The sequence below is a fragment of the Grus americana genome, chromosome 5 (assembly GCF_028858705.1).
Source record: "Grus americana isolate bGruAme1 chromosome 5, bGruAme1.mat, whole genome shotgun sequence".
Classification (NCBI taxonomy): Eukaryota; Metazoa; Chordata; class Aves; order Gruiformes; family Gruidae; genus Grus; species Grus americana.
In genome coordinates, this window is record NC_072856.1 from 37753728 (window position 1) to 37770354 (window position 16627).

The 16627-nt window shown below is 33.7% G+C and overlaps 1 protein-coding gene across 3 annotated transcripts in view; it reads left to right on the forward strand.

Moving 5' to 3' along the window:
* Window positions 1–16627, forward strand: part of DPH6 (diphthamine biosynthesis 6) — a 212956-nt gene that overhangs the window by 33573 nt on the left and 162756 nt on the right. For all 3 annotated transcript variants that reach the window (XM_054828767.1, XM_054828769.1, XM_054828770.1), the window contains exon 4: window positions 15311–15384. In XM_054828767.1, the coding sequence (XP_054684742.1) occupies window positions 15311–15384 (74 nt within the window). The remainder of the gene's footprint in view (window positions 1–15310; window positions 15385–16627) is intronic.

The window sequence follows — 16627 nt, forward strand, 5'->3', positions numbered from 1 at the left end:
ATTCTGTCTGTACTGTAGTTCTGCTATGCCTGCTGTGTGCTACAATACTATATGAAGATAAGGTTGTCCTCACTCATTTAGAAAGGTGAAGATTTCTCCCTTTTAATTAAATCACAAACACTTTGGAAGAGCATCAGAACATGAGGCAGCAAATAAAAATACTGAATATAGGCAGTTGAACTCAAGACAAGGAAATTTAGTCTCATGGGAGCTGTCAGTAGATACTGCATGATCCCTGAAGAACTAAATGACTATGTGGGATACTCGAGAGACATGGTATAGTGGACTGCATTGAAGTTGACTCATGTAGTTCTATAGATACCTAATCTTAGTCAATGTGGAATCATTACAAAAGCAAACAAAGGAGTTTTAAGTATAGGAGTAAACCGGATTTTAAGCCCTGCTGAAAACTTCTCTAGGCTGTTTATCTTCATTATTGATGGAATGAGTTTGTTCCAAAGAATGAATGGTGTTAATTTGCAGAGCTTGCAGAAAGTATCTGACCATTATTATTATGGGCAAGTGACAATTACGCCATCTTTGACTTTAATGGGAGGTACCAGTAAAAGGTGCTAAGAGATAGGAGAGAGAGAATCCAACACAGCATTGATTTCAGGAATATACTTCCTGCTGGTCACAAGATGTAACAGCAGAGACACTTTTTCTGTAGCCCCATTAACAAGTCAAGCCTTATCAAACTATGTTGAAGAATTGCGTACAGAGAGAGGCTAGCTGACTAAGTTCTCCGTAGAGTGAGAATCTGCTTGCATCAGATTAACCACTCAGAAAATTAAATTTCTCAATTCATCTCATGAAGCGGCAGGCACGTGCTGTTGCTGAGGAATTCCACACCTCAAGTAATGGATACACATCAGTCCAATAACTGCTGAAGACACAGATTTATTTTATTTTTGGGGGTTTGGTTTTGTTTCTTTTTACATTCAGGAATGCTACATCTTGTCCAGTCAGAGACCTATAAAAATTGTTTGATAATACAAAGGGAGAATACTTTCCTGGTATTGATGCTTACATCGAAGTACTTACTAGTCTGCCAGGTATTGTGAGAGATGGCAATTTTAGTCTTCTTTGATTAAAATAAAGTGAAAGCCCTTAATATGAGTGCAATTAAGTTGGTGTTTTGAAGCTTGGACCAGACTGGGAGCTTTTGAGACTTCTTTCAGAAATTAAAGAAATTCACAGTCTAGTTGTACATACCTGTAGTTGCTGTAGGGACTGATGCCAGAGTATTATGTAATAAGTTGTTCTCTCCTCAAAGACCTGAAATTCAGTCAGCTTCTGCTCTCTAAAGTCTTTTTTATTGCAGTATACTCTGAGTATTATGTATAAAATGGAAATTTGAAGGCAATGTGGACCTACTGTACTGAGCGTAACAATCTTGCAACACCTCTAACATGCTTTTACTAAGGGGGAATATTGCATTACTTGTTTAGGGTGTATTTTTAATTACTTTTATTAAAAGGTTTTTTTTAATTGATTCTAATTATTAAGTTGTAAATAAATATCTAATGTAGAAATGTTTTTACTGTAAATGGGAGAATGCTGTTCTTAAGAACGTGTTATTAAGCTATCGTTCTGCCAGGTTACCTTATCTAAACAAAGGTAGACATAGACGACTTTAAAAGATTTGTGACTTTACGTGGCTGCAGTAGCTGAAGCATCTGAAATGCATTAATTCAGCATATATATTTGGAACTGAGATTATACAGAAGAATACTTGTTTCTGTTGTGATAAGAAAATGGAAAGAACCCTTGATTCTTGCTGCTAAGCAGCCAATGAAGAGGAAGATTTGATTCTTTGGGTAAACTTTCTAAAGCTTGTCAGAGAGTGTATATGCTGTTTTGGAATGTTCCTCTTAAGACTTGGAATCATTGCTATCATTTTAGTCATACTAGGTGACCTTTATTTCAAACACAGTGATGGCAAAATAATCCAAACAAAGGCACTTTACAGGAGTATCAAACCTGAAATTCACAGTGTGGCATTTTGTGCTTCACTGCAGTCTGGGAAAAACTTTGTTGAAAGTTGCAATAGTTTCATCAATGAGTAAATGATGTCATAGATGAGGAACATAAAATAATAGTGTTTTCAGAAAGTATGTGCGGAATTCTCTTTATTTTGCATAAGGTGTTTGAATCCCAAAATGAATTCTTACTATGAGAAGTGCTGTGCAGACACTGGAGTTTTGGAATAGTAATTATTGGACAAAAAGGACTGTGTAAATGCTTAAATCTGAAGAGGATCATTGTACTAAAAATTAGCAGAGAATTTATACCATTGTAAAAAATGATGGGTTTTGTTTTCTAAGGAATATATGATTAGGATTGCTTTAATTTTGTATAGGCTGTAGAAGAATTTGACAGTTGTGAATGTGCCTTTATTGAATTCATTTTAGTTCACTGGGGTTTTTTTATCATTTGGACATAATGATTTCCTAGGATCAGTGATATTTAGACAAAAAAAAAAAAAAAGAACCTAGACGTATTAACTTGACGTGATGGAACAAATTTCTGGTGTTGCACTGTTGAGATTGCTAACAGTTTTAAAGAACGTCCAAACCCTGTTGACCTTTGGAGAAGTAACAAAAATTCTGTTGACGATTAGAGGAGGTTTCACAAGGTTTCTGTTCCAAGTCCAAAAAGAAAGAGGTCTTTCTTTTAGACCTGTTGTCTTCCAGCTCAGTATTTTAGAAGATCCTGTGTTCTGCTTTTATGCAAGGAGTAGTGATGATAAGGTCAGGAGAGTTGATTACTGACAGTGCAGATAATGAGAATATTTCTGAGAGAGTTAGCCTGAAATATGTTGTGACTGGAAAAAAAATTGGAATTTGGAATATTTATTAGAGCTCTTGTATGAGGTATCACTCTCAGTGGTACTGCAGAGTTCATTCCAAGTTGATCTGCTTGTAGGAGTAATAGCAACTTAAAGATTTTGTAATTTGAAATGTGTATGTGACATTCTGAAGAAATTGTTACAGAGTGATACGATTTGCAAATAAATGTGCAGATGTAGCAGAACTGGTGACATTGTTTCATGCAGAAAAGATTAAATACTTCCATGCTTCCAGAATAGGATAGTTTCCTAGTGATAGCAATGGACCAGTATAATGTAAATGGTGCCTTTAACTCTCTTGCATGGCTGTGGGTGAAGAATAATCTTACTAAAGTCGATGAAGTTGTACTATCAGTATCACAATAGGCCCAAGCTGCCTTAGTCCATTGCACTGTGCAAATAGAATTAAATATAGGCTAAGTTTAGGTTTCTCAAGTGTCTTTAAGCAGCAAGAAACTTGAAATTTGTCAAATAACCTTTAGATAAAATTATCTTTAACTTTGAATATAAAGTTTTATGACTTTTATATGTATAAGCATATGCTCCTAGAGTGCTTTCAGGTGAAAATGGTGCAGCTTTCCTGCCAGCTGAGTGTTTGTCCATAGTGGCCTACAGCTTCCCATTACAGTTATACCAAATGAGGTAAAGTAAATCTTACATCCTCAAACATGTATTTCTTCTTATACATTCATTATCAGATAACTTTGTATTCCAGTAACTCATGCCACTACAATAATCATTGATATAATACTTACTTTGTATTAAAAATAGAGACTTTGACACTTCGAGAGAAGATACAATTTTGAACAAAAAAAAAAATTAAGTGAAAGCAACAGGTTTTTTTGTAAATTGTCCATGACCAGTTAATTTTTGAATTTATTAATCAGTCAATTACTCTACATGTACTTCAGCATTATAGTTTTCATGCCAATTCAGGAATGGTTGCAAATATTTTGAATCTGCACATCGTGCATTAGTTATATAAATCACGTTCATGTTATCAGATGACGTGACTCAGCAGTGATGCAGATGTGAATTAGCTGTTTGTAAAAGTCTAACTTATGAATCTTCAGACTTACTGATGAAATTTCAGCTTTGTCTTCAAGGGGCTGTCAGGTTAAAACTTCTTTTCGTGTCTATCATATTAGATATTTTTTATTCAAGTACTTCATTTTACTGAATGTGATCAACATTTCAGGCAAGTAGTAATGAACACTTTTGACAGTGTGTGCACGACTTGTTCAGATATTGCATTGAATAATTTTATATCTCAATCAACTTTAAGTGAAAGTTTATTTCCTCTTATAAAATGTGGTATTTTGCTCCAGTACGGTATGCTCCAGATGCTATTTCTTCAAGGCTAGTTGCTGAAATGCTATGTTTGACAGTTAAATTTTGATGGAGTGTATGATTTATAAATACTTTTAGTAGCTCTTTCCTACAAATACTGGAAGTTACAAAGCTCGGAACATTTAGTATTATGAAAAGATATTCTCTAAGAGGTAAAGGTTTTGCACAGTTCTTTGGAGTTTAAGTCATAAGAAAAATATAAGCAAATTGCCGTGTTCTTAAAAGTCTTTTTTTTTTCTTTTAAAGTAACTAGAGTTCAGTGGAGATGTGAGAGTGCATGTATACCTCTGTGTGTGTGTATAGATGCACATTAAAATAGATTTTATAAATATGAAGTGCAGTTTTGAAAGATATTCTCAGCTGTAGTACATGGGAGAATGAGTTATCTAAGTGTACGTAAACATACCTACTTGTCATGCTTGTTAGTGACAATAAAATTGACTTATTTCATCTGAAATTCTTACATGATTTAGAATGTGTTAAAATAAGCAGGCAACTACTTTAATGTCACATTACAGTATATGAGTTAATTTTAGAATTTTTTTTTTTAAATGTCTTTGCTCTCAGGAAGCAAGGAAACAGAAGGGAGGAATAGAAGATTTGTTTCTAATAGACAAAATAGTTTATTTTCATTTAAGATACATTTTTCTCCCACAGTTCTGAGTCTTGTCCTTTGCATGTGGTAAGAGGACAACAAAAGGAAAACTCAGAATCTTGTTCTGTCATGCCTGTGGTTTTACTTGTGCAAAAAGAACTGTTTGCTCATAGAATTAGTAACGTGAATTGAAGTTACTTATGTGCCTCAGTATTTGCCAACACGTGTCTGAAATACTTCATTAAATAACATTGCTTTGACAGTCCTCATATAGAAATAAATGAGGCTAGACAGTTAATTCTTATATGACTTTTTCCTAGAATAGCTTACCTTAGTGGAATTCTGTTAATGAGTTGAATTATCCAAACCATGCGGCATACCTCGGGTAACCAGAGCAAGCTGCAGAGTCTGTTCACAGAGTTTGTTTTGTAGATGCTGTACTGGGTCTGTGTCTCGTTGGTCTTCATTGTGGAGGGGTGGATTGCCATTAACATCTAGAAGTTGGTCCACGTGGGTCCTACGTGTCAAAAGCTAATGCAGAGTGAGGAAAAAAAAGCTTGTGTGCTTATTCAAGAATTTAGTTTACCAAGGCTGGCTTTTGGTTTGTTAAAGATACTATTTAAAAAAAGAAATCCAAGAGTGAAATTCTGCCTTGTCTGAAGTCAAGACTGTGATGCAAGTGGACTGAGTTGCATTATCTAGATCATGAATCTTCTCTTGACTAGAGACATACAAATTAATGTTCCTGTGACCTTCTTTGTCTTGCTTTAGTAAGTGGTTTGTCTTTGGCAAGACATTGATCTGGAACATACTAATATAGGCTAGTACCCACCTTCATAAGACAAAGACTTTTTTTTTTTCCTAATCATCCTGAAGAAGCCACACATAATTGTATATATGTTGGTATCTTAAAAACCTAGTTTTAAAAAGTAAATCACAGTGGTTGACTGCTAATTCTAGACAAATGTGTAAGAAGCATTTATAAATTTGCTGTGTCTTCCGTGTTATAGCAGTTGATATAATTGCTCTTGATTGCAAAATAGTTACACTTACAATCATCAACACTTATGATATCCAATCCAGCATGGGAACAGAAACATGTATGGTTACTTGACTGTTTTGTAGTTGTTCACTGGCATCTTGTCATTACGATGTAATGTCTTTTATTCAATCTGGAGTTGACTGTTCATGCTAAATTTGGTTATCAAATTAAGTAATCAGTCTTTGTTGAGGTAATTTTATAAATAAGATTTCCTGAAAGAAGTGTCTGCAGGCAAGTTTGCTCTGTAATTATTTCAGCATTTAAGAGTTGAAAGTCCCAAAGGTGAAACAGACATTTATGTGAAACCAAATCTCTGCACAAAATGCATGTTTTTATTTCTTTTTTTTTGTTCAGCTGCAGACTGTTGTCTCCCTGTCAAAGACTTTGTAGCTTCTATTGATGGCATGTAGGCCTCTTGTGCACTCAGTTGACTTGTATAAAGAAAACAAGAACTTGCAGTTCTGTAGAAAAGTCTTTAGGTAGCCTTTGCAATAGTGGGTAAGTCTATTGATTTTGATTTTAGTATTCTATGTTTTTTGATAGGTATATCTAACTGTATTAAATTTTACTAAATTCATTGGTTTTAGCATGACTTGTTTTTTATTGGAAAAAATGAATCGATCAATCTAAATTAAATAATTTAGAAAAAATTCTTGTGAAATAGTATAATATCTAAAAAGATATCTCAACTTGCTTGTATTCTATGAAAATAATTAATATATGAGATAATATAAAAACTTAATGAATGATTTGTAATTCCTAAGACTAATTGTTCACTTTGTAAATGCAGCTAAATGGAGATTCAGTATTTCAGGAAAACCTACATTTTATGACGTGATGTATGGATATAGTGTAAGATTTTCCTGGTTTTCTGTTTCTGCTATTTAGAATTTAATTCTAGCCTTTTGAACTGCAGTATTTTAATAATACTTCTGGTTTATATTAGACTTTGAGAATGGTATTTCTGTCTCTTGCCTTTCCTTTTTCATTGGCAGTGGTGTGTGCATGTGCTCGTGTGCATACAAACATACCCCCTCACCATCTCCTTGAACCTTTGGTGCTTCCAGGTAGCAAAAGGACCATATACTAATTAAATGTGGTTATTATGAGATTGCGATTAGATACTGAAAGCTGTGACTGAGAGCTGATGAATACCCCCCTACACTGAAATAATAGCTTTGATGTGCATGCAGTATTTCAATAATTGCATTTTTTAAACTCTTGAAGTTTGGCCATCAGTTGTGCTTAAGGGTGGTGGTGTGTCTGTCTGTGTCCTATGCAGGGCGTTCATAAAAATGAATCTAATTAGCTTTTAAAGTGGTTTAGTTACATAGTATTATCTCCTTGTATAGATACTATTATTCAAAAATCATTTACTTTTAAAATGAATTAAGCGAAGCCCACTGAAGACCACTAGAGTTCTTAATGAGAGTGTTCACACAGAGTTTTCATGTGAATCCACATTAAATTAATTTCTGCCTCTGGTTTTGGAACCACTTCTTCCTAAGGAATGAAAGCGTGAGATATACGTGCTTTGAGGTCTCTGAGTGGAAGACAGGAAAGTCCCAGATGGTGTGTAGTGATCTGCAAGAGTATGCGATGCATTGCTAGTCTGCAGAACCTTACCACGCAGCGGTTTTTCAATTTGAAGTAGAGTTATTATATCCCTATGTCTCAGGGATATTTCCATACTGTCTTTGATTACTTGCAGCTGCCTCTGACGGACATATCAAAGCTCAGAAAAATCACATACTCTGGTTGAAATCAGTATAATCAGTGGTCTTAGAATGCTTCACAAATGATAAGGCAAAACTCATATTTAAGAATTTTCCACTCAAATAATTGCAGAAGCCTAAAAGTCCTGTTACTAATGTATATATTGTCAATCACACACCTGCAAATTTGTTGTGTTTTAATTAGAAGTTTTGCAAATGACTGATAATCATTATTTAGACACAAATGACCTTAAGCTTTAATTTAAGCATGTATAATAGTATTCTGTTACTCATGCAAAATTCAAGAAGATATTAATTGGAGTTCAAAAAAATGAACTCTATTGTGGCAAAGCTGTGAAGCAAATGTTAAAAATTAAACCTAGTTTAAGTGTTCTTCAGCTACTTCAGTTTCTTACATAGATCTGTTCTAAACAGTAAATTTTTAGAGATATTCTGCATTTTTCTGAATGTGAGTGTTCAAATTTTCTTGCAAAACACATGAACAGGCATATATAGGCACAGGTCTAGCACTTCCTTTTTCTTTCTTTGATATTATTTTGGCTGTTGTATGCAATATTTCATTTAAGATAGACATTATTAAGGTGGTGAATAGTTCTGTGCAGTGATATGCTTAGCAGTAACCTTTACTCATAATGTGATATTGTCTGTATGTCTTATTTTGTTCAGCTTTCTCTGGTACTGATGAAGCCTAAGGCTGCTGTTTCTTTGAGTTGCTGATAATTTTTTATCTGATTAACTGACACATTTAGTTGAAATCAGACACAGCCCTTAGGCTGGGCATGGATTTAATTTAAAAAGTATCAAAGGTTTGCACTGTGTGCTGTTTAATCATCATGTTTATCAGGCAAAGAAAAATTACCGGAAGGACCATAGGGAGAGGGTTATCTTAAGGAGCAGTAACTTGGGAAATTGATAATAACTCCGAGGTAATTTACAGCTAACTTTTACATTCATTAATATAACATTTCCCACTAATAATTACGAGCATGTAAAATACTAATTAAATTGAAAACATTAGCACTGATTTTCTTTTTGCTGAACTCTGAGAAGGTCAGATAAAGACATTAAAATGTGAAATTAAAGAAAACCTCTGCACTAATACTACTGCAATGAATATTTTACTTACTAGTAGAATACTTCTACAGTATTATATGCTACAACGCATATGTAGGCATTTCCTCACATTACCGTCACTATCCTTAATTGAATTTCAGTCACTGAAATAAAAAAAAAAAGGCAAAATTGAAATCACAGTGTGCTAGCCTAAATTACTCTTACGTTTCTGTTTATATTTTACTTCAGCTGTGAACCAGTATGTCAGCATTGTACATGGGTATTACAGAGCTACCTTAGCAGCAGCAGAACAGTAAACATGCTCATGGCACTTATGTTTTGGAGCTTTCACAAAACTATTTAATTTTTTATACTATTTTCTGATAGAAAATACAGCTAAAAGTAATTCATGATACATGGCGAGCAGCAATTTTGAGTTCCGTTATTCATTAAACTCTTTAAAAATATATATAACTTTAAAACTACGAAGCTTTAAACATAAATTGTACATTTTAGTATAGTTACAGTTGCAAAGATCGATTTGCTGTTCTAACACAATTGTTCATGAAGATTATTCTTCATGAATGTTATGAACAGGAATAAATTAATGGTTATAACAAGACGTAGTAATGACATAATTTCACTTATAGTTAAAACATAGCTAATAATTATGTACATAAAAAAACCTGTATACTGCTGCTAAAAAAAATTGAGTTATTTAGATGCTTTTTAAAAATTGATTTTTATACCTGCCTTTTAAAATGAGTAATTTTGGTAGTTTTGAAGGGGAAAGATAAGTTTTAAAAAGTCATATGGAGAATAAAAAGTTGTTAGCATCTATATATATCTATGTTTAGCATCTGGTTTTATGTATACATTACATACTTTGTGATGTAATACTTTGTGACAGAGTATACTGTGCGGAGTATAAGGGCTTTCTCTATTATCCAAATATTTCACAAAAGCAATTTATTTTTACTTTAGACTAACCTATTGCACTAGCAACATAGTAGTAAAGTTTTGCCTAGTTTAAATAATCTCTTAAATTAACAGTACATGATGTTTTCTTTAATAGTAACAAAAAGAAAAAAAACAACCCAAGGAAAAAAACCTACCCTTCCATATTAACTTTCCTTGAACATTTTTCTGTTCTCTGTTATTTTATGCATGATACAGCACCTAACATCTTTCCTCCAGAATTTTCCCAAACTTGCTTCCTTGGCTTCTGAGTGCAGATCCCTGATATTTAGCCTGCAGAGGTCAGCCTGCTCTACCCATGCTGAGACTGCAGTTTTGTGAACATGGTTTTTATGGTACCAAACCTGATCAGATTCCACATTAAAAGGTGAAGTGTAGTACCTGAGACCTGGCACCACTGATTCTGGCATTGATTCTCTGCTAACCATGGTTGGTTCGGAATGAAACAAAATCCTATCTGTTTGCAAAATGTCCAATAACTCTTTCAATACCAAACAGTGAATCCAGTGAAGAACTAGTTTTCAGTTACTACTCTTTGCATGCTTCAAGTGCTGAGCTGAATACACCGTGAGGCAAGGCTTTATGTAAACTTTGTCCAGTTGAGGAATTTATGAAGGTTGGTAGACCATAGGTTTTTTTCTCTTCCACCTCATACCCCATCCTTCTTCCTTTCAAATGTTCTTCCTTCTTGAATTTGTGCCACTCCAACCTTGATTTGTTGACCCGTACAGAATAGGGGATTGAATTTATTCCATTTCATGGTATGTAAGTATATTAACTAGTTCTCCCATTTCAAAGCATTTATTAAGTATATTGATGTTTCTCCTTCTGGAAGCTGCTGTCTGGACAGTGATGGAAGATTCTATTTGCTCTTTACCATCAGAAGAACTAAATGAAAAGTGATGATGGTGAATAGCTCCCTGTCAAAAGTCTTTAAATGTGAATGCTAACCACAACTGAAAAATGACACGATGTGCTGCCATTTCAAAAGATGATCAAAACTTACATATTATCAAAGGAAATAAACCAGAATAAGTGCATAACATCTTGTATGTGATTATTTAAATCAGATTTAATGTAGCTTGTAAGCAAGCAGCCAATGACAGTCTTCTGTTCTTTTGGTACTAACTTCAAGATATATTGTACATATATGTACATATATACGTGCATGTGTGTGTGTATGTATGTGTATATATACACAAACACATATGTATATGTGTACATATATATATGCCTTCATACACGTGCACATCCACCCTCTAAATATATAATTGAAAAACAAACTAACCCAAAACAAAACCTATGAGTAATCTATTTGATATTTAAATTTCAAGTTTGAGCCATTGTTCCAACAGTTCTTTAACAGAAGTTCTGTGACCTTAAAGATTATAATGACTTTTTAAATTCCTTTGCTATAGGGTGATTTTGAAAGTTCCTAGGATTCAGGACTAGAATTTTTAAAATCTCAAACAAATAGGTCTGCGAAGAAGTTAATTCTTGTATAGAAGTATTGTGTTCATATAAGAACAGGACACTTATGTCTCTACTTCCAGGTATTTTTTTTTAAAAAATTGAGGGAATTTTTTTACTGAGTATCTTTGCTGATGTATATATTTTGTGAAGAATTTGACAAACAGAACTAATTAAAAAAAACTCACAACAAATGTTTATTGCTCTGTGAGCTTGTTAAAAATGTATTGGGCAAGTCAGTTGCCATCTTTGTGGATGAACAGAAGATTCTGTGAATCTATGTATTTGGGAAATCAGGAAAAGAAGTCCTACAGGTATTCATTTCACTGCATTTTTGTTTATCATGAGGATCACTGCTTTTTCTGAAGTTTGTGTTATAGTTACTTTTGTCTTATATCTCCAGTACAACTATTTATTTCCCATTCTTAGAGAAAGAAGAGTATATATAATGGAAACTGTTGTGGTAAGAACAGATTTGCACTGCACTATAATAAATATTATGGTGATAATAGTAAACATATTGTTTGTTTTGGTAAGGAAAGAGAAGTGTATGTGTTACAAACCAGGTTATAAACAGAAACAGTCATGAAAAGCCCTGAATATTTAAAGTGAACCTCTTAGCAAAAAAAAAAAAAAAAAAAGTCTCCTATTATATATAAGAATTGCTGGCAATACAATTTTATGCTGGAAAAGTTTGTAAACTTAACTGTTCAAAATTATACTAAGAATAAGAATTCTTAATAACTTAAAATTATTGCTGCTGCTAATACTCAATAAAAGCTTAAAAACATGTGTGCTAGAACAGTATTTTTAAATTGATACTTTTGATGCCAAGTCCTTAAACAAAAATAATTTCAAAGTTTGGTCACCTCCATTTAGTTCTGTGGTAGTGGCTGTTGTTTGCCAAAGGGTAAAATTTAGAGCTGTATGATAGGGCCACTGCAGGCATTATTTGCATTGCTACAATCTATTTCCAAAAGTTCAGCTATGTCTCAGCCTTTGAATTTGTGGCAAGGAAGAGTCCCTTTTTAAAAAAAATATTTTTAAAATGTAGTATATACACATATATGCATGTGTAATGTGGTAATATACACATATAGTTAAATACAGTTAAAATTATTTACTGTGTGACTATAAAAAATCTTTTTAACTGGCAAAATCCTGTAAATTGGAGCACGTGGAACTTAATAGCAACATCTTACTGAAATCGAAAGGAATGATCACAGCCTTACTACTAAGCGTGTCTCGATGTCAACATACTGTGATGGATTCAGTCCGAAAGGTCAACTGTATTGGTACTGTATGTGTGTAAAGTCTTAAAAAAATGTAGCGTTTGATTGTTGATATTCTATCAGTTAGTGACTTTCTCTTGCACATGGTTCTTCATAAGAACAAATTGATTTGTATCTTAATGGAATCTGAAAAAAAGTAATGATTGGATTAGAATCAGCTCTGTTTAGTAGAATGTGCCACTAATGTATTCACATGCTGTTAATTTAATGAAAGCAAAACAATTCTGGTAATCTCAATAAGTAGAAAGCTGAAAAATTCTTTGTTTTGCCTTTTTCCCAGATTTTGCTTGTTTTTATTGCGATCATTGAAGCTAGTGTGTTCCGTGAAGTAAGAAATACTGTTTGAACAGCTTTCTATTGTAGCTGTACTGCCAGTAGTAGCTGCTACATTGGTGGCTAGCTTCAGAAACCCCACATACATCCTGGAGTTCTTGATATATTAGATGTGGTGTATCGTTTGTATTGTTATGCTACCTTGCATGAAGAAGGAGTAATGAAAAAGCATTTGAACATTCAGTATCTCTAACACTGTGAGGTTATGGAGGTGATTGTAGAAGTTCCTTGTGGTTTTCATTTTGGTTTTGTTGCTGTTCTCTGGATCGTAGGCTAAATCTGCTTTACTCTTCCCTTGCCATTGGCCCTGAGTCCCTGGTCTGCTTTATGATCACGTAACTGCATGTGCTTTTCTGCAGTGTTTGTCTGTAGTTGAATACTTTTCTCCCTTTAAAGGCATTCAGTTTTATTACCTTATATTGTCCTAGTGTCTGATAGTCTGGATGTATTTCACAGCAGGAGTTCCAAGTTTGGTTGCAAAAGTGAGAAGCCTCAGCTGTTCCAATTCCGTGATTCCATTACCAAGATATTATAGCGTGTTGAGCAGAAAGGGATACAGGCTGCTTCAGTCCTTTACACAGAAAGGTGTGCGGTCACTTGGAAACATGGACAGTTAATATTTAATGTATTAATTGTTTAATAATCTTGCTTCATGATGTCAGATGATGACATGGACCACTTCATGATTATTCATGATTATTAACTTTGAGGATATGTTGCCTGTGATTAATTGTTCACATAAGAAGAAATACAGGTAATGTTTCTGGACATGTTGGATGATGTCTGAACATTGTGACGGAGCACATTTTGAAGGAATTGTTAGTGTTACTCTTTTTACATAAAAATACAAACAAGCTATACTTAGCTGTCATGTTTTCCAGGACTGTTATGCGACTTAACTTTATAATCTTTATAAAAAGAACTTTGAAGAATGCAACTTAAGTGCCATTGTAGCAGTTCAGGTAAACTGCATATCAAAATTGCATGAAACAAAGGAGTATGGGGAAAACATCTCAGATGTACTTGAAGATCCAAGAAGGCTTCATGAATCATTTTATCAAATTTACTTAAAGAAAACTCTACTTACACAACTGTGTTAAATTTGTAAGAAATGTAATTCGAGATGGGTGAGTTCAGTAAGTGGAAATGTCTGTGATTTATCTTTATTCTGAAAAGAGCTTTGAAATACTGTTGCACAGAAAGCTCAAAGAGAAGCAGAAGTAATATTGGCTGGATAATAGTAGTAATAATGGTAATACTGGCAGTGAATAATGAATAAGTGACAGATAAGCTGAAATTACTTTTTATCAGTACTACTACTTCTGGATATGTGAGAAACAGCAACCTGAATCCTGTATGATTTGGCATTACGTTTCATATTAAATGATATGTCCATTAATGACATGTAGAAGTACATAAATTGAACAGTGATATAATTTTCAGGTTACTGTAGCTAGGAATTTTGGTAAATACAGTGACACGTAAATCAGAAGTATAGATGGGTATAAATAACTTAGGAATTTGATTGGGCAAATGTGAAGTGAGAATTCATGTAAAGAAGAATAAGATAATAGACGGAGGAAACAATATCCCAGGCAGACATAATCCAGGAAATTTTTCCCTACAATATAATTATGAATAAAACACCTTCTGCAACATTTTATTGATAAGGAAGTGAAAACTAATTTTAAATTCAGTACCATGGCAAGCAAAGACTGATTTGATTTTGAAATTCATATATAGGTATATAATTGAAAATTTTGTGGTAAAATCTTGGCTGCAAACTTCACAGGGGTGCTGTCTAACTGAGCAAGTCCAGAAGGTAAGTCATGCTGTGTAGTTATGAACAACCTTGGTTAAAATAGGAAAACAACTTTAACTAAAGTCTAGCTGGAGCAGATTTTAGGAAAAGAAAGTAAATTTCTCATGTTAATTGGGACTCAAGCAAAAAAATGCAAGAGCTCATGAAATATTGTAAGTATGTGCATTTTCAAATGTTACATTCTCTGTTACGTGTTTACAAGAAAAAAAATAAAGTACTGTTGACTTAGGTAATTGAAATGAAACAGAGAAAATATGTCTTGGAAAACCTTTTTTCATAACAGAATTTTTAAAAGGTGATGTTGAGTAAGTTGCCTGTGAGTTTTCTTGTTCTGGTGTTAGGATAGAAAGAGTAATCTCACACCCTCTTGCACTGCGTATTGTGACAAATGCTAACAGTTTAATCATCATGATTGTATGTTGCTATTTATTTGTAGGTGGGATAGCTAACACATCAGTTACAGTGAAGAGCTGGAAGTCATTTTCAGGATGTCAGGAAAACCTCAGGATAAGCTGTTAAATCCAGTACTTTTCAGTTATCCTGGTTATTTCTTCCGTAGAATGATACTTGAGTCAAGTAGATCATTGTGTTAGAGTGATAACCATGTAGCAGGTCAGCTGTGGTGCTCTCTTCTGTGCGAGATCTGCATTCAAGCCCATTCAGTTCCATGTTCTGGGCACAGGGAAAAAGATTTTTATTCTTGGTTGATTCTGCTAGTAGAAGTACTGAATCTCTGTTGCTTTGGCCAGCATATACCTTTATCATTAGTATTCCATGTCTCTTTTCAGGACAAAGAAGGAGTGGAGGGTGTATCTGTGGGAGCCATTCTTTCTGACTACCAGAGAGTTCGAGTTGAAGATATGTAAGAAAATATTAATCTCTATTAATATACACATTCTGGAAAAGTTCTTTACTTTTTTGTTTTCTAACCCAAATTCTGGAGCAGAGACAGTTGCTTTATTTCTCATGTTCTATGATACCCAATTCATTCAATTTGTTAAAATAAGTAGCTTGTTTGTTTGTTTGGTTTTGTTTGTTGTTTTTTTTTCCTGGAACCATGTGCTCATTAGTAAAAATCCAATAGAGACCATACTGGATTTTTGGATTGCTTTTCAGGTCTCTCATGGATCTGTTGAAAATACTCAGAGTTTGGATACGAAAATAGTTGAGTAGGTTTGGATCTTTGATTTCAACAGAAAGCTCACTCAGTTACAGTGACTGCAGGGTTGTGGTCAAGTATCTATTTTTCAACAGAGTTTTAATATAGAGGAACATCTTGTGACTTGCTATCAGGAATGACATGCAAGAGAATCCCTATGTGCGTATCTTCCCTTACTTCCTTAAAATCTAAAATCTGTTATCATTAATCAAGAGCTTTCATTTGTCATTTCTACTGTGCACACTCTTTAAATCTAGATAGATTGTGATATTTTTAAGAGTCTTAATTAAAAAAAGGATTATGTAATGGGAATTGTGTGTGTTATGTAGGCCAAGATTTGATTTGGGTTTGGAAGAAATTTTTTGCTATGTATGTCTGATGAAAAGCAAAACCACCTTGTGTTAAAAATTAATTATAATTTCACAAGTTCATTAGTTATTTGTTGATGATAAAAGCAAATATCTGGAATACTTTATGAACTGTAAGAACGGTGAAGTTAATGCTGTGCCAACTTGACTCACATCAGCAAGTTACACAGCATAGGTGTTTTCTTTACGCTTTATGTAGGTAAACTGCAGTCAGAAATAGCTCCTTTCTTTTTATTTTCCCTTACACTTAAAACATTTCAATGACTGCCTGATCATGTTACTAGATATTTTAGAAAAGATTGCTTTTTTTCATTGTGGGTTTCAGATCTGTTACCATAGTCAAAAGATTGACAGGACGTAACAATATTTCAAACAGACCTGATTAGTTCCAAGGTCACTCGGTGGTAAAAAAATTTTACATTAATCTGTAGATTTACCCCTTGCAATAAAGAAGGTTCACATAAACTATTCCAGTTACTTAGATTCAGGTAATTTGTTAGCTAAAGTTAGGCTCCTAAATGAACTACTTGGCATTCAGAATTGCTAAATATTTCTGTTAATTTCACAATTTAGTGCTC